Genomic DNA, 17,728 nt, shown 5'->3' with positions numbered 1-17,728 from the left:
CGACAGCTTTATTGTTCTCATGTTGGGGAAAAAATTTCCTTTTGCCCTTTATTTTTTTTCCCCTTTCAGGTTACAGTGTTATTCCTTTCAAATGTCACATTTGAAAAGGCTACAGCACAACAGAAAAGAAATGTACAAGAGTGACTAGAGATTTGAAATAACTTCCACAGAAAATAGACTACATAGATTAGGAGGCTTCAAATTGAAAAACTGGTAACTGAATTAATAAATATCTATTGAGATATTTAGTTAAGAATAATATGGAAAAAGTGCAATGAAAAGAAATTTTTCCAGTTTCCCATAAAACAGGAATTAGAGAGTACCAAATGACATGATTAGGGAACATACTTGAAACAAAATTACTTCACTTTTTCTAACAAGTTAAAATTAGAGACCTCACTGTTGTATAATGTAAAAACTGATCACTTTTGCTTTCCTGTAATTATATAGTCATTTACAATTAATAATTTATTACTATTTATTAGAATTTGCCTTCTGATCAGAACCAACTCAAGCTGAAGAAAAGGAGGCTCAAGAAGACCTTATCATTCTCCACAACCACCTGTAAGGAGGTCGTAATGAGGGGGCTGTTGGTCTCTTTTTCCAAGTAATAAGAGATAGAATAATGAGAGGAAACAGCTTCAAGTGGCACCAGAGGAGGTTTAGACTGAATATTAGGGGAAACTTCACCAAAAGGGTTGTCAAGCTTTGGAACAGACTGCCCAGGAAAGTGGTTAAGTCGCCATTCCTGGAGGTATTTATAAGATGTCCCAATGTGGCACACAGGGACATGTTTTAGTGGTGGACTTGGCAGTGCTGGGTTAATGGTTGGACTTGACGATCTTAGAAGTCTTTTCCAACCTAAATGACTCTCTGATTTTAAGGTTCCTCAGTGTTGTAGGCAAAACTGCATTTTGCCATTCCCCAGTGGTAAAATAATGAGTAATGGTAAAAGAATGGTATTACTATTCAGTGGTAATAGCTACCTTCCATTTTGCTTGTGCTGGAAATGTGAGAGGAAGGGAAGGATAAGAAGAGAGGCACAAAAGCCGGCTTAGCTTGAATTCTCTGGGGCTGGAGGTGATCTCATCTTGCTGGAGGCCTCGTACCTGTTCACAAGGGGTGTTACTCCCTGATGGTAAGACATGGAAGCACTGGAGCTGGACTAGCAGAGCATGGCAGAATGCAGATGCCTCAAAAATGGAAACAAGTACCTGAGTTTTTCCAGTGGTTTCTGTTTTTCCAGCATCTGCTCACAGCTTGCCTCCCAGTGGAAGGTAATCCACTTTCCCAGAATCTTTCTCCTACACCTTCCCTCAGCACAAACAGGTGCCCCAACATTTCTCATCCATTTCAAGTTCTCACTGCTACTAGAGAGTGAGAAACTGAAGGAAAGGATGGAAGTGGCCAACGTACTTCCATGTTAGGCTTGAATGACTTTTATGCATCTTGACAATCCCACCATCAATGAATGTACTAAATCACAAATCTCAGTGCACACATAACAGCAAGATACTCTAATTTCAAGTATGCACTGTGTGACACTTTTTCACATTACAAGATAAAATTAAATAAAAATAAATTTAAAAAACAAAAGTACAAAAGTACAAAAAACAAAACAAAACAAGCCAACACATTAAATTCAAGGATAGTTTTAAACTCAGGCTATAAAGACAACCACATTATGAGGACATTCTTCAACTTTTCCACACCTTTTAAGTTGTCAAAATTAAATACATAAGGGAATTTTACACCTCCTCCTTCACAGAAAAGATACAAACAAAAAATATAATAATGACCTTTTGAAACAGGAATCTTCTGTTGATAAATTCCTCAGCATCATGAAAAATTCCAGCAGGCTCTGTAAAGACCTTTGCCAGAAACCCTCAGGCTCTGTCAGACAACAGCAGATGGCTTACTGCCAAATTTCAAAACCTTCCTAAGAACACAATATTCACTGAACCTTCTCAGTAAGACACCAGTGCTCATATACAGCAAGTACTTGCTATTTACACAACCCTAATATCACCTTAAGGGTCCTTTTTCCATCTATATAATTTATTTTCTGAAATACAGGTAGAAGAAGCAGGAGCTTCAGTTTATATCATGAACTGAACCCTATGTCTCCAATGTGATAACACATACCTGACTTTTAAGTGTCATTCAAGACATTACAAAAATGAATGCTTTTACCACTGTGCTGCTCCGATCTGATTAACTGACTCAACCTTCCTCATATACAAAAAAGTGAAGAAATAGATATGCCTTCTTAGATTAAAGGATGACTGTTTGCCATGTATACAGGAAGAATTTTTTTTCAGGCAGATTAAGCTGAGAAATCTGAGATACTGAAGCATCAAGAAAGATTCTACTATTTGACAGAAACAGACTTAAGTCATTGCATTTTACAGCATAAAAATTTATACCTTTATGCCTAATGCTTGGTAGTGGTGAGGACCTTAGGGAGGCCTGGAAGTTTGACACAGACTGACATATACAAAAATATGGATAACTCTATAGTCCTGTATAGTTCAAATGGATATTTACAGCTATTTCTGTCTTTCATGATTTTGTATTTTTGCAGGAATATATTTCCTCTGGCTCATCTGTTCAGCAATACATGTGCACCTAATGTAAGATCCAGTTACAAGATTATTGTCATGAAAGGAAAGATTGCATTTGATACAGAATTGTAGAGTTTTACAGAAGGGGGGCTTGGCTTTAACTACAGGATGTTGTAACCACTATTACACAGAGAAAAAAATAAACATATAAGGACATAAAGGTACCTATTAACAGGTATATTTCCAATTTCAAGATCATGTATATAGGCTAATAAATACTAATAGTATGTTAGTGCAGCAAAAGGTAAAAGGATGGGAAAATAATGTGATTAAAACAAATTTTGAATATTACAATGGCAAAAAAAAAAAATCCCATACTGCATGAGATACAAATCTTTCACCATTTCAGTGCTGAGTGAAGTTCACCAGTAAAAACTTTTACAAAGCAGTCAAATTTCAGCTGCTCAGAATAAAAGTAAAACCTACATGCCTAAGTAGTGCATGGTAAAAGATTAAATTACACTAGTAATTTAAGAAGCATTTTTAAGAAACTTATGTTTCAACTTTCACATACAGTCATTTAAAAATGTGAATAGCGAATCCACTATTCTGGCAGGTTTTGACGGTAAAAGATCAGATTTAGGAAATGAATTATTGCCCCCTAGTGGCACATTTAGAATCACTGTAATGAAAAAGAAACCGAGTTCAGATAAAAAACCAAATCTTTTATTTTCAGAATCATGTTTTGTATAATTAATGTCTTTTGTACAATTAAAGGGTGGTATTAAAAGAATGCACAGTCATTTTAATATGCATTAAGATAACAGTAAAGGTGGTATAATTTACATTTTCATCTAAAGGATGATTCTAATAAAGAATGTGTGACGTTTAATTATAAGCTTTGTAAAATGTAAACAATAACATACTAGAATAAAGCTCTTTATCAGCAGTAAGCCACAGCAAAAACTCCTGATAGTCCAGTTACTTCAAAAGTTACTTTTGAGTTACTTCAAAATCCAATTTTCATTTAAAAGAATAATAAAGTCTTTTTAATTCTCATGTAAATATAGAAAACTTCTCCTGAATCTGAATCCATGTGGGGCTCTTCTGCACTCCATAAGATATGTCAGCAGGCAAGGACAGAGAAGCACAGGAACAACAGGATTTGATCTTATGACTGGTTAGAACAGCTTAGTTAAATGTTGATGCAATGTTTTCCACATGGGTTAATACAGGAATTCATGTATCCTAATCCTCAAATTATGAATTGTTAGCCTCCTTCTAATATCTGACCAGCCAACAGCCACCAATTCCTATTCAACAACTTTAATAGTGCTTGGCACATGCCTTACATCACCTCAAACTAACATGGCCCTAGACATCTACTCCAAGCTATTTTGCTGTTCCAGGTGGAAAAAAAAACCTGCTTTATCACAGTGGGTTTATACAATCTATAATTGCAATGATAAAATACATCTTCCAGAAAACAAAAATTACCAAGAAATAGTCATTCCTCATGGAACTACATACATCACCACATAAAAGTTAGCAACTGTTATGTTGCACACACAAAACCGAGCATTTTTACATTTTGGTGTAATCATGTGTCCCTTCCATGACAGGAAAACCTGCACCTGCAGCAGTCTAACCTCACCTTGCAATACTGACCACCAGCATTTGCATGACATCTTTAAATGCCCAACTCCAAATCTCTTGAAACAGACATCTTGCCTTTGAGGAGATGCAATCTGTTTTTCCCTTTTGTGCTTGTTGAATCATTAAAGCACGAGAACAATTCATCTTAGTTCTACATTTCTCTATAAGGTGAATTATTACCATGCAAGGAGTTGATTGAAAACTGGTTGCTATGAAGAAAATTCCGTCCACTATCAAGGCATCTGATATATCATTGGTGATACCGTAAGCTACTCTAAAGGAATGTCTAACCGGAAGAGCTATGAAACACAGTAAATGAAAATTAACTCAGTATTTTTTCCAAGATAATAGAGTATTAGTTGACATGCTTGGTCTGACCATATTAGAATATGAAAAAAGTTCTTCATGGCTTTGAAGACCTTATACCAGATTGGCGGTTTTACATGTCTGATGAAATCAGGAAAGTGACTAGAAATTTCACCTTAAGTGTGGGTGGGGAAGCAAAATAATTCATAATTCTTTAAGCAAAAAAACTCTATGACAGACTTACTTGCTGTGGAAGTTAATTGCCATAAAGAGCAATCAAGCAACAGATAGGCTATCTAACAAGGAGCTGTTTTAAAGAAATGTTTTTGTCTGACAAACGGAAGTTATCTACACAATCGGAAATTTTGAGTCTACGTGAGGTTGGCAAATGAGCAAGGCATCAGCACTTGTAAAATGTTATCAGAAGCATGGAGGGAAGGGCAGGAGCAAAGGAGCTGGGACTTGGGAAAGGACGTTGCTGCAAGGTAAATGGACATGGTAAAAGGATTAGTTTGGACATGCCACATTTGATAGTTCCTGTCTGGCCCTAGAGGAATACACTTTGCCCTTCACTCACAAACCTCTTGTAATTAATTCATTCTTGACATGGGCATTCTATCTGTGTCTCCCCTGTGAGCGACACACACAGCTTTGGCTGCCTTGTACTAGCAAGCAATGACAAAAAAAGTAATTTGGCAGGGAATCAATACTAATTACTCTCAAACCTACTTGCATGGCAATGTTCAGACAGAATGTTCTCTCCTTGCTCATGCTGTTACCTGGAGGAAAGAAGAATCTCCCTCCTCACAGTAACCAGTGAGGACCGTCTTGAGGGGAAGCCGTGTGAGGAGCGGCTGAGGTCACGTGGCTTGTTCAGCTTGGAGGAGACTGAGGGGAGACTCAGTGCAGTTACAGCTTCCTCCTGAGGGGGACAGGAGGGGCACACGCCCCTCTCTGGTGACCAGGGACAGGACCCGAGGGAATGGAGTTCTGTCAGGGCAGCTTTAGGCTGGGTATTAGAAAACAGTTCTTCACCCAGAGGGTGGCTGGGCACTGGAACAGGCTACCCAGGGAAGTGGTCACAGCACCAGCCTGACAGAGCTTACGAAACATTTGGACAACATTCTAGGGCACATGATGTGACTCCTGAGGTGCCCTGTGCAGAGCCAGCAGCTGAACTTGACGATCCATGTGGGTCCCTTCCAACACTGCATAATCTGTGATTCCTCCCCTTAACCCACGCTGGCCGCTGCAGTGCTCAGCGCGCTCCCTCTTCTCGCAAAGGCGAGGACGGGGCCGAGCAGACCGTTTCCTCGGCCGGTCTGCCAGGCCGATGGGAGGGGAGGAACGGAGTTGATTTGGCGCACTCCTGCCGGCACTCGGAGCGGCGGGGGCTGCCCCGGGGAGCAGGAGAAGGCGGGAGAAGCCGGGAGAAACCAGGTAAGGCGGGAACGCGCCGCGGGGGCCGATGGGTAACAGAGGGAGAAGGCGCGCGCGCTCAGGCGGCGGGGGGAGGGCGCGTGCGCAGGTCCCGCCCGTTCCCGCCCCAGCGGCCGCCTCAGGCGCGCGCGGGAGCGGCGGCCATGACGGGCAGCGGCGAGGGCGGGAGCGACCCCGCGGCGCCCCGCGCCCGGCGGCGGCTCGGAGCCTCGGCGTGAGGCTGTCTGTGCGCCCTGCCGCCTCCAGCGCCTCGCCTCGGGGCCGGCCGGGGCAAAGAGGAGGGGCCGGGCGGACATGGCCGGACGCGACAAATGGGAGCACCTAAGGCCGCTGCAGCCGGACACGCTGCGTGTGAGTGAGGTACATGGCGGGCGGCACAGGGAGGCGCTGCCTGTGGACGGGGAGAGGGCGGGACGGCGCTGCTGCTGCGCTCCTGCTGCGGGAGCTCGTGAGGAGGCGGCCGAAAGCCCGTCCTACGTCTCTGCGCGGGAAAGGTGCGGCGGGCCAGGCAGCGTGGTAGCCGAAAGGAGCCTTGGGGTGCTTCCTTCCCTCGTGGCGTTGGGGCGGGCTTCCTGGGAAAGGTGCTAGAATGCAAAAGGAGTGGTTGTTCTTGCCTGTGTTACCTACAGCCTCTTAATCGAGCTAAAAATGTTACAGCTACGTATGAGAAAAGGGGACTACAGTGTATTTGCTTAACATCTGTGATCATCTTACATGCAGCTCCACTACTACCTTTAGCAATGTTATGAAGTACCGAGCAAAAAAAGACTATTTAGTACAACTTAAAAAATTACATTTTTCTAGTTAATCCTGATGGTGCATACTTTAAATTTTGTGAGTTTTCTTTAAATATATTACTTTTTAAAAAAATTAATCATGTTAGTAAGACTAAATGTTACTTGGAAGTATTTTCGTAAAGCCATGAAGAGTTCATGTGAGTTGTCAGGTGGGTAATTGATGCTTGTAAGAAGCAAATGGTGTTTGGCATAGCTTCTTTATGTAGATATTTAGATGGGTTTACAACGAGTGATATTTTCTTGAATCAGCTTCTTATAAACAGGGAGGTCGAAGATGTGGAAGTCATTAACAGCCTTGCCTGTGATGGCCGTGGAATACTGGGTGTGAATTATGAGTTACATCTAGTGCAGATAGCTCAGTTGGCAGGCAGCAGATGGGTAGTGTCCCAAGAGGGTCATCCCAAGAGGGCGTGAACTGCCCAACCCTTGGGATAACAAAGGGTGGGAAGACAGACGGTGGCACTGACCAGGTGACTGGATGCTGAAGGACACAGCAGAAGCCGTGAATTGCCAACCTTTTGGATAACTAAAGGGCACAGAAATGGTGGCACTGCCAAGGTGGATGAAGAGAGATACATGGGGAGACACAGCAGGAGCAGAGGACTCAGGGGGAAGAGCAAGGTTTATCTGGGTAGACTATGAGGGTATAAAAATTTAGGTGTTCCTTTATTGTGTGTCCCACTTTGGAGGTATCAGCTTGGGCTGTTTCTGTGTTGCTGCACCATGAATAAATTGTTTTATGGAGAGACATTTGAGACTCTGCAGTGAGAAAGCTGGGGTTGAACCAGTGAGGAAAAATGGCCTGACTGTATGAGTGTGGTGTGGAGAGAATCACGTGGGACTCCCAGTAGCTCACTGATGTTGTCCATCATGAAGGGGCTGTCGTCCCAGTAGTGACAGCCTCTGTCACTGGAAGTGTGACTGCCAGAGTCTCATGAAGAGTCGGACTGGGGAGTTTTCTTAACAGTGAGATAATTCCAAGACCCTCAGCCTACTAGTAAGGAAGATGAGTAACAAAATGCAGAACCTGGATTCCAGCTTAGTCAGTGTTCAGGACTCCAGCTTATTCTGCCAAGAGGTATTTGAGATTTTTGGGAAGGCAGCTTTGGAAGCTGGGAGTGCTGAAGAGAGATGGAGATCAGTAAGGAGAAACACATTTCATCATGATAGTCATGGCAAAAAGAACATATGCAGGACAGACTAAAGAACAAGGATAAAAGTGCCTGGACATGCAGATATGATGCTTGGAAAGCCAAAGTTGTAGTGTTGAAACTAACAAGGAGTGTCAAAAGTCACAATATTAAAGAAATTTCCCTGAGTGACCATGCAGGAGCCACTTTAGTCAGTCACTCTTGAACCACCTGAGCTGGGACCAAGGCCCTTTTGCAGCTGCACCCCCACACTCACACAGACAAGGTCCCTTCACCAGATTGACCCCAGGTTTCCCATAGCAGAGTCTCAAGACATTTGGATCCTTAAAATAACTTAATCTTCGTACAGCAGCTGGAGCAGGGACCCCCCTTCCAAACAAAGGAAACCGTGGTCTTGTATACCCCTTAATGGGTTTTTGTGGACAGGTTTTGATAGTGGGTGGGGGGCTGCAGGGTTGCTTCTGTGAGAAGCTGCCAGAAGTTTCCCCCATGTCCCACAGAGCTAATGCCAGACAGCTTCAGCATGGATCTGTCACTGGCCAAGGTGGAGTTAATTCCGAGAGATAGTAGTAGTGCCTCTGTGATAACATATTTAAGAAGGGAAAAAAAGTTATTATACAGTTGTAATTGCAGCCAGAGAAGAATGGAATGAGAATGTGTGAGAGGAATAACTCTGCAGACACCAAGGTGAGCGGCGAAAGAGGAGGAGGAGGTGCTTCAGGTGCCAGAACAGAGACTCTGCAGCCTGTGGTGCAGACCAAGGTGAAGCAGCTGCCCCCCTGCAGCCCATAGAGGACCATGGGGATGCAGAGATCCACCTGCAGCCCACAGAGGAGACTCAGGCTGGAGCAGGTGGATTCCTGAAAGGAGGCTGTGAACTTTTGGGAAGCCCATATTGCATGCTGGAGCAGGCTCCTGGCAGGGACCTGTGGACCCATGGAGAGTGGATCCCATGCTGGAGCAGGTTTTCTGGTAGGACTTGTGACCCTTGACCCACGCTGGAGCAGACTGTGCCTGAAGGACTGCACCCTGAGGAAAAGTGACGCACATTGAAGCAGTTGATGAACCGTTGCTGTGGGATGGACTCATTGGAGAAGTTCACGTGGGGCTGTCTTCTGTGAAAGGGAACCCGACACTGACATAAAAACAGGACTCTTTTCCCTGAGCAGCAGTAGGAACAACATTTGATGGATTGACATAACTCCCATTCCTATCTCCCTGTGCTGCTGGTGTGGAGGAAGCAGAGCTTGGGGAGGTGGGAGGGGTGGGGGGAAGGTGTTTTCTTAAGATGTATTTTATTTCTCAGTATTTTGCTCTGATTTTATTGGTAATAAATTTAATTAATATTCCCAAGTTGAGTCTGTTTTGCCCATGATGTTATTTGGGGAGTGATCTCTTGTAGGCCTTAGCTCAACTCACAAACTTCTTGTTACATCTCTCCCCTGGCCACTTGTGGAGAGGAGTGATAGAGCAGCTTTGGTGGGTACCTGGCAGGATCTATCCTAGGGTCTGTCCTGTTGATAGGTGGAGGATGTGAGGTTTATGGGCTCGAGGAAAGGGCCGTCTACCACTTCATCAACCCAGGAAGTTGCAAATCAAGTGTCAAAGCCTTGCCTTTACCCTGCAGTACTAGAGGCTGGGGGACCACCCTGTTGAAAGGACCTGGGGGTCCTCATGGATGGTGAGCTAAATGTGCACCTGCACTGTGCCCTGACATTGAGGCATATGAGGCTGTCTTAGCAGGAGAACAGTAAATTGAGGGAAGTGGTTCTTTTTCCTTACTTGGCATGTATTAGATTGCCCTTGGAATGCTGTTCCTGATTTAGGCCCACTAGTACAGGAAGGCTGTTAACAAACTCCTGAGGGAACTTGTTAAGCCACAGCAGCCCTTCAGTAAAGTCATAGCATATCCTGAGTTGGAAAGGACCCATAAGGATCATCAAGTCCAACTCCTGTCCCAGCACAGGACAATCCCAAGAGTCACACCGTGTTCCTGAGAGCTTTGTCCAGGAGCTTCTTGAACTCTGGCAGGCTGATGCTGTGACAGCTTCCTTGGGGAGCCTATTCCAGTGCCCAACCACCCCCTGAGAGAAAAAACATTTTCTGAATATCTAACCCAAACTTACACTTGCAAGCAAGAACTTTAAAAGGTGACCAGATAGTTCACTACTGTACATGATGGGCAGCTTAAAGGAAATGGCTGTGAATTGAACCAGATAAGCAAGAGAGATTGCAGCTTGCTTGAGCATTAGCGAGTTCAGTGGTGTTTCCTATTTTAAACAGAATGAGTTGTGCTGAGTTTAAGGACTGAAAATTCTGGCAGGAATTAAAGAGCATGTATTCCTTCTATCTAGTGACAGTTCTTCACAGTAATAGCTGTTGAATTGTCAGAACTGTGATGGCTGTAACATCTAAAGTAGATTTGAGGATTTCTTCTGAAGAAGCTCCTTCTGTAGATAGCGTTTTATGACAGTTGATTTTTTCCCTTTTTATTCCTTCAGGCACCAATGATCAACCTGAATGTGCACAAGGACACACGGCTTGTGAAAAGTAAGTTGTTATGTGTTCTGTGAAAATTAATCTCGCAGTATTTCATGTCTTTCTACAATGTGAGTATATGCTGTAGACAAATGAAAAATGGTTTTTACTATCAGCAGAGCAGGAAAAATGCTGAACACTAACAGATGTGAAGCAATACATTCTTTATAGTTGTTCTTCTCTTCAGATCTGTTGCAAGTATACCTTCCCACTGCTATATATAATAATAATAATGCACAGGAAAAGTAAGTTAGAGAAAACTGGAACAACATCCTGGCAAATGTTGGGTTTCAGCTGGTGTTAATAAATGTGGAAATAAACTTGACTGAATTTCTGTGTGTTGGAGTTTTTTCTGTTTAGTTTCTTGCCAGTTGAATTGTTTCACACATTTCACAGTAACACAGTTTAAAACTGAGTTGTTGAACCTGTCACTTGGTTTAAGGATTCCACAGACTTGCAGCCATGGAATGGGTGTGATGCGTTACGGGTAAAAGTGTGTATCTCATTCATCTTGGGTAAAATACTGATGGTTGAAGTAAAATGTTGTCTAGGCTATTTTGTTTACACGCACACCTTTTCTTGAAGCATTAGACTGGAATATTGCTCAGGGGCACAGGTTCATCAGATAAAATACCTGTTTTGCTTTATGGGAGAAAAGACAAGTAACAACAGAATTTGACAATCTTTATTGATTAGCATCAAATGAGTGTGCATACATGACTTTATTGTGCCTCAAAAGTAGGCACTTTTTTGCACTTTTTGCATACATAAATAATAACCTCACATTATTAATCAGTGACTTCTGCTGTTTCAGCAGATACGGTACATATAACACAGGCATCTCTGAAAGCAGAGTGTCATAGCTGTAGATCTTTGTTGCATTAGTAAATCACACAATGGAATGACCAGTTCTTTTGCCCTGAGACCAAATAGTGCAGTTTGTCTACATATTAAGTTCTTCAGTTCCAGAACAGATTGGTCATGTCCAGCCTGATACAGTCCTGAAGCCAAGCTGACTCCTGAACCATGCCTTATAGTTGCATGGGAGGTCTATTGGTTAAACTGGACCAAAAAGGGCAAAAAAGTATTCTAAGAGTGACATGGAGCAGAGATAGAGCCGTGTTTCTCTGAAAGCACCTCAGCACTGTCTATAGTTAACCAAAGGTTTCTTTGGTATTTGTTCAGTGATCCAATCTCACATCCTGTAGAACATACAGTTACTCAGTTATTAATATCCATACTAGCACAGTGGAGTCATGAATATTTAAAGGACAAAAATGCATGCTTGCTATTTACATAGCAATGTCAGTATTAAAAACTGCAGTGCTTCCAGAGTTTTATCTTCATTTATATTTCATCACTATAACCTTTTTTTAAAGAATACTTCTTTCTTATGTAGTAGCTTACTCTAAATATTCTACCAAAACTTTACAGAAACTGTGGAAGTCAAAAGGCCTCGATTTGATGCATCCTTGGTGCTTTTGACACGAAGATTTATGGCTCTTCTCAAAAAAGCTCCAGACGGTGTCCTTGATTTAAATGAAGTAGCAACAACACTTGGAGTACGAAAACGAAGAGTGTATGACATCACCAATGTGTTGGATGGAATCGACTTGATTAAGAAAAGATCTAAGAATCTTATCCAGTGGATGTGAGTTGGGTTTGAAACTTCTAGTTTCTGAAACAGTAAATCCCAACAATGTTGAGTGATGTTTATTACTTTGAGGGTATCTTTAAGCATATTAACTTCTCATAGGTAATATTTTAAGTTCTGTATCCTTATGCTGTGTGAATTACCTAATATGTTAAAAAGTATCAAGTGCAGAAGTACATGGAAGCATATTTCAGCAGAATAAAAGATGCCAGAGTTCTTACTGTTTTCTGTTGGTATACTTGATGTTTAATAAATAGGCTTTTATTTATTCAAACATACTAGACAACTTTCATGTTCTTCTAGAGGTAACAATCTTGACCAAGTTGTTGGAAAAGTACCAGAGCAGCAAAACCTTAAAGATGAACTTTCTGACTTATCAGCCATGGAAGAAGCTCTGGATGAATTAATCAAGAACTGTGCTCATCAGATATTTGAACTAACAGATGACAAAGAAAATGCAAAATATCCTTTCAACTCTTTTCAATATGCATTTTTTTAACACATGGTTTGGTTGCACATACTAACATATCTAGTAAGAACTGTATGCTGATACCACAGGTATGCAGTATTGCTTGGTAATTTTATAATAGCAAACTTTTTGATTACTTTGTATTTGAGAATGCCAGTCAGGTGCCTTGCTTTGCAGTATCATGGACAGTCTAGCCTGTCCTCAGAGGAGTGCTGCTTGTGTGACCTTTCCACTGCAGAAGAATGAAGTGGGGCAATAATCTTAGTACCCTGACCATCACCCTGTTCTCTCCAGTTGAGTTGCCTCAGAGGTAGGTCTTGACCTACCAGTGAGCTCGAGCTGCTTAGTGAGATGTCAAATAGGACTCAGAATGTAGTCCCAGTGGCCTGTCACCAAGGAGATACAACAGCATGTTGGTTGTGTCCTAATACTCCTCTCTTGAAAGAGATTCCAGTGCAGTTCTGACTTTCAGATTGGTTTTGACAATAGAAAAGATTTATTTTAATATATGGAATAAAGATTGAATTTTGGCTTTGACAATAAAATAATATTTAGCTCCCTTGTTTGGCAAGATGTTAAGGTGTGTGTGCAAATAAAATGTGCTCATTTTCTTTACAACTTACTGGTTAAGAAAATAGTTTTATAGTGTCTCAGGAAATTATTCCCATGCTATTAGAAAATAGAATATAGTTTCTGAAGAACAGTATTCCCTCTGCTTTGTAGACTTAAAACAACATCTGTGAAAACTGTTTGGGTTTTTGTGTAACATTGAATAGATTTTTAAAAGCTTTTTTTCCTTCCTAGAAATACAGAAAAGTATTTTTCTGCCATTAGCTGATACTTTGTTTTACAAAGCTAATACTAACCTCTACTCAATTGTTGATCAGTTTTCTGAAGTTGGTATTCTGCTTCAGCATATCTTGACATCACACTCTTTGCTTCTGCCCATTAGCAAATTACTTTACAGAATCCTTGACCAATGTATACACTAGCTTACGTGACATACCAAGATATCCGAAGCATTCAGGCATTTCAGGAACAGATTGTGATCGCAATCAAAGCTCCAGAGGAAACCAAATTGGAAATACCAGTTCCTAAAGATGTAAGTTTTATACATTTCTCCTAAAGGAACAGAAGTTCTCAAATTTGGTTTTTTGCAGCAGCAGTCACGTAATTGACTTCCAGTTTCTTTGTCATGCAGATAGAGGTAGTTCATTGTTGTGTTCCACTAAACAGTGCTTCAGGGGTAATAGTCTTAGAAACTTACTTGCTGTATATTTCTTTTTGCCTAAATTATTAAGCCATAAATGTATCTGAGCTTTAGTTACCTGGTTTTGCTAGAGAGGATGGAACAGCTGTAATAAAGTATGCAGTGTACAGTATAGTTGGAAAAAGACAACATTTTGTCACTCTGGTAAATCAAATCTAGAGGGGTTTTCCATGGAGTGGGGCTGTGTGTGCCCTGTCCTCACCCCACGGTGCAAAACACAGGCTCCGCTCTCGTCTCACAGATGAGCCAGACCTTTGCCCCCTGCACCCAGCAGTGCTGCAGCTGCATAGTGGGGCCTGTCTACTGGTAGTGCTACTGTTGGCAGTGCTCTGAGAGGGCAAATCCTGGAAGGCAGCCTAAGATAACAAATAGAACTTTAAGCCCATTTTCTTTTTTGATGCATGAGCATTTTTGATAATCTTCCCAGTTGTGTAACCATGGAAGTTGCCTTGCTGTGTGGACAGAAAGGTGGGGATATCTTGGGAAAAGGAGATTAATTAGTAGAACCAAAAGAGTTTAACCCACTGCATAGATCTCCAGTAGTTTCCCTGGTCAAAGGAGCTGTTTGTCATCAGTGGAGATGAAAAAGATACAATTCCAAATGCCTCCTGAAGCAATAAAAAAGCAGAATTTAAAATGCTGTAAATTAGAAAATTAAATTTTCTCCATTGCGCATTAAGATTTATTGGTTCTGTGTCTTGCAACGTGATGTCTGCTGAAGGAAAGCAGTAGAAGTGATAGGGATTAGTTGTTTTACCACATCCATTGAAGCTATGTGCTTCAGTTTGTTGTCTGATTCACAGAACTGTTTTGTCAAGTTTTTAAATTTTGTTACTTTCCTAAGCATATAGTAAGTCTTGGTCATATATCTGAAGGTCAGTAGAAAGACTGAATAAATACTTAAGTGCACATTCATCAAGAATGAAAGCTTGTTAGCTTAATTTTGTGTAATGGTAGCCCCACAAATCTATGTAATAGTCATAATTTATGTGGAAGTAGTAACATAATTTTAAATAGTTATGTTATTTTTGTATTTGTTATGTTCTTAATCTGTTGTCTTTAGAATATTTGTAAAAATAGATAAAAGAATGTGTAAGACTTGTTCTTTGGATTATACGCAACTTGCTGTTTTATAGGATCACATAGAAGTACATGTGAAGAGTACAAAAGGACCTATTAATGTGTATCTATGTGAGGTGGAAATAGAGAACTCAGCTGCCAAAACTTGTGAAGATACAGATACTGTCACTAGTGAAACTGAGACATCATATTATCCTGATGAAGGTAATGTCCTCCTTTTACATTTTTATCCACGTATAGTTTTTGTTAAGATTGTAATACATTCTGATAAAGTTGTAAGCTGTACTGTTGAAAAAGTAAAATTTTCTGAGCATAGTTGTGGGTCAGGATGTGTGGGAGTATAGGAAACACCTGGAAGAGAAGTCTGTGCTGTTGTGTTACCTCACAGCAGCAGGAGGTCAGACAGTCAGGCACGTGCACACAGAGCAAGGCACTCTTGTTCCCTGGCCTTTTCCTTCCTTTGCCCTTTGCTGATTTCCTGTGGGAGCTGCTCCATGGATGGAGCAGTGTGTCAGTTCTCAGCTGCTGCACTACAGAGTCCTGCTCAGCTGAGATTGTTGCCATGAGAGTTATGATGCTGTTTTTAAACGAGACTGCTGTTGCTCATTCCTGCCCTAAGGAGGACAGACAGAAGAGGGGATGTAGTGTTTTAATCTCCTAAAACAAGATTGGATGGAATAGAGACTCTGAAGAACCTCTGAAGATGCTGCAGGATGTGGCAGGATATTGTGGTAGCTCAGAACACAAAGAGAAATTTTTTTTAGAAGTGCTGCTTTATAGGTGAAGGGAAGAGTTGACTTTTTCATCCTAGGCATTTTTTTATTTCTTTTGCTTGTGGAATAACTCAGAGTTGTATTTTCTACAATTAGAGTAATCATACTCCTTTTTTACTTTCCTTTTAAAGTGAGATCTCCGATGGAAGAGAAAAAACCATTTGAGATGCCAGATTAATTACAACACAAACATCTAATACAGAACATAAATATCTGTGTTATAGGGCTTTTCAGATCCAGGCTTTTCCAAAGCTGCCTGGATCTGCAAACTTTATAACCTGAAATGTTCCAAAGTGTTTAAAAAACCAGCAGTGGATTGGTTGAGTGCTGTCACAGGATTGCTTATCTTCCCAAGTCAAAAGAGAACAGTTTCTGCAGTTGGATTTAGGAGCTTTGTTTTCTTAATTGCATGTGACCTACAGAACTCTGGGAAAACACTATTTTTACCTTGTCATTTTAATTGACAGAAAACATAGATAATCAATTACTTCCAAAGACGAAGGTTCGAAAACTATTTCTGGAACACTCCACAATCTGTGTGAGAATGTATAAAATGAAGAAATGCACTTTTCAGTTCTGAGGCTACACTACAAAGCAGGATTGTCAAATAAGAGTGTAACAAAGAACTGATGTATTGGAAGCCTTTGCTATAAAGAACAAGATGTAAATATCCTGAGACTTACGCCTTATACTGTGTTAGGTGCTGTTTGCATCCAGCTCTACATGAACTATGGTATCAACACCGAAGTGAAATAATTGAGTTTTGTGTACATACTTGTATCATTTCTAGGTAGTTACTGATGTACATTTATTGAGATGGTTTGCATTTCTGCCTTTGTACAGCAAAGAAATAAAATAAGCTTGCAAAAATAGGAAATAGTCTATGTTGAGTTGCGTTTGCTGAAATTCACTGAGTAACTACAAACATTTTAAATTACTTGAAAATTTAAAATCTGTTTTGCATGGTGCTGTCAGATAACACTTAGGTCTGGATCTTGTGATACCACAGTACTGTAGCAATTTTCAGAATAATGATCAATAACTACTTGAATTGTTCCCTTCCAGTTTCTGGAGTTTGCGTACAGCAGAGCTTCAGCCGAGTATCGTTGACATCTTTGCAGCTCAGCTTGCAAAAATATGTAAAATACTTTAGGACTACGTCTGTATTATCCATCTTTTGTATCCGTAAAACAAAGCTGTGGAATTTGGATATTGGATTTTCTAAGAGAGTGAATTGTCACTGTACAAATACTGTGCTTGGGCTCACTTCATCCCAGTATCAAACTCTACGTCAGAAGTTTCTGATGGGGTAGAAGTTTAGTAGGGGTGTGGTTAGCAGGTTTGGTTTTAAATGGGAAGTCCAAGTCCTCGTTTGCCTGATCACACAGTATTAACAACTATACATCTATTCACAAGTGAGAACATCAAAGTTAATTAACCCCTGAATGTTCTAGCCAGCAACTCTACAGCTGTTTTAGACAGACGCAGTGAAATTAAGTGCCCTATGTTCTACAGTACAAATAAGGTGGCGCAGGTGACACTGATGAGCACAAATATACCTAAATAAGGATTGAGAGTTAATTCAGTTTTCCACAAGGTTCCCTAATTCTGCAAAATGCATAGTAGTATACTATGCAAATTGGGGAAAAAATGCCAAGTGCAAGCTTGTGTCAGAAAGTAATCTTGAATTTTTGTGTATGTCATGCCAGCTTCTGACTCCAGAATACAGGACTTCAGTATAGGATACTATTTTTCTGTCTATAATATTCAAACTAAAGGCTGAGCTTTCATAATAAAAAATAAAAGCAAAGTTACAGCCCAGCTAATACACAGAACATGGTAAAAATGAGGAAGGTGCTGCTCCAGTGGAGCTGGGATTAAGGTTTAAAACTAAGAAAGCATTTTTTGCACAGGAACATTGTTCTTTTCCTTCAGTGACTGATTTCTTTTCAGATGGCAAACTCTATTTGATACTTTACATCACTGTTCTCTTTTGGTGGGTTGGGGAGGTCTGTGCCAAAAAGAAGCAT

General features: G+C 40.9%; 1 protein-coding gene across 3 annotated transcripts; it reads left to right on the top strand.

Moving 5' to 3' along the window:
• Positions 1-5,736: 5,736 nt before the first annotated feature.
• Positions 5,737-16,575, top strand: E2F6 (E2F transcription factor 6). Of its 3 annotated transcripts, none has more exons than XM_088053206.1 (7): positions 5,737-5,966; positions 10,416-10,464; positions 11,887-12,103; positions 12,410-12,569; positions 13,564-13,677; positions 14,982-15,129; positions 15,830-16,575. In XM_088053206.1, exons 2-7 carry the CDS (start codon positions 10,422-10,424, stop codon positions 15,874-15,876), a joined length of 729 nt encoding a protein of 242 aa, XP_087909332.1. In that variant the 5' UTR covers positions 5,737-5,966; positions 10,416-10,421; the 3' UTR covers positions 15,877-16,575. The 3 variants fall into 3 exon arrangements, with proteins under 3 accessions (XP_087909332.1, XP_087909331.1, XP_087909330.1); XM_088053205.1 differs by lacking the exon at positions 5,737-5,966 and adding an exon at positions 6,110-6,317; XM_088053204.1 differs by lacking the exon at positions 5,737-5,966 and adding an exon at positions 6,110-6,326.
• The last annotated feature ends 1,153 nt before the right edge of the window (positions 16,576-17,728 follow it).

Source organism: Pseudopodoces humilis, chromosome 3 (genome assembly GCF_049639895.1).
Source record: "Pseudopodoces humilis isolate 2021_Gansu_Grassland_sample_001 chromosome 3, ASM4963989v1, whole genome shotgun sequence".
Classification (NCBI taxonomy): Eukaryota; Metazoa; Chordata; class Aves; order Passeriformes; family Paridae; genus Pseudopodoces; species Pseudopodoces humilis.
Note: the sequence above shows the minus strand (reverse complement) of the source record. Positions and strands in the feature narration are given on the sequence as shown.

What these genes read in the sequence shown, in the direction of transcription:
- E2F6 (XM_088053204.1), top strand. Translation starts at nt 6,261, where the DNA reads ATGGCCGGACGCGACAAATGGGAGCACCTAAGGCCGCTGCAGCCGGAC. An exon ending in ACACGCTGCGTGTGAGTGAG is followed by an intron (nt 6,327 to 10,415) that starts GTACATGGCGGG and finishes TTATTCCTTCAG; the next exon opens with GCACCAATGATCAACCTGAA. An exon ending in AAATACCAGTTCCTAAAGAT is followed by an intron (nt 13,678 to 14,981) that starts GTAAGTTTTATA and finishes GCTGTTTTATAG; the next exon opens with GATCACATAGAAGTACATGT.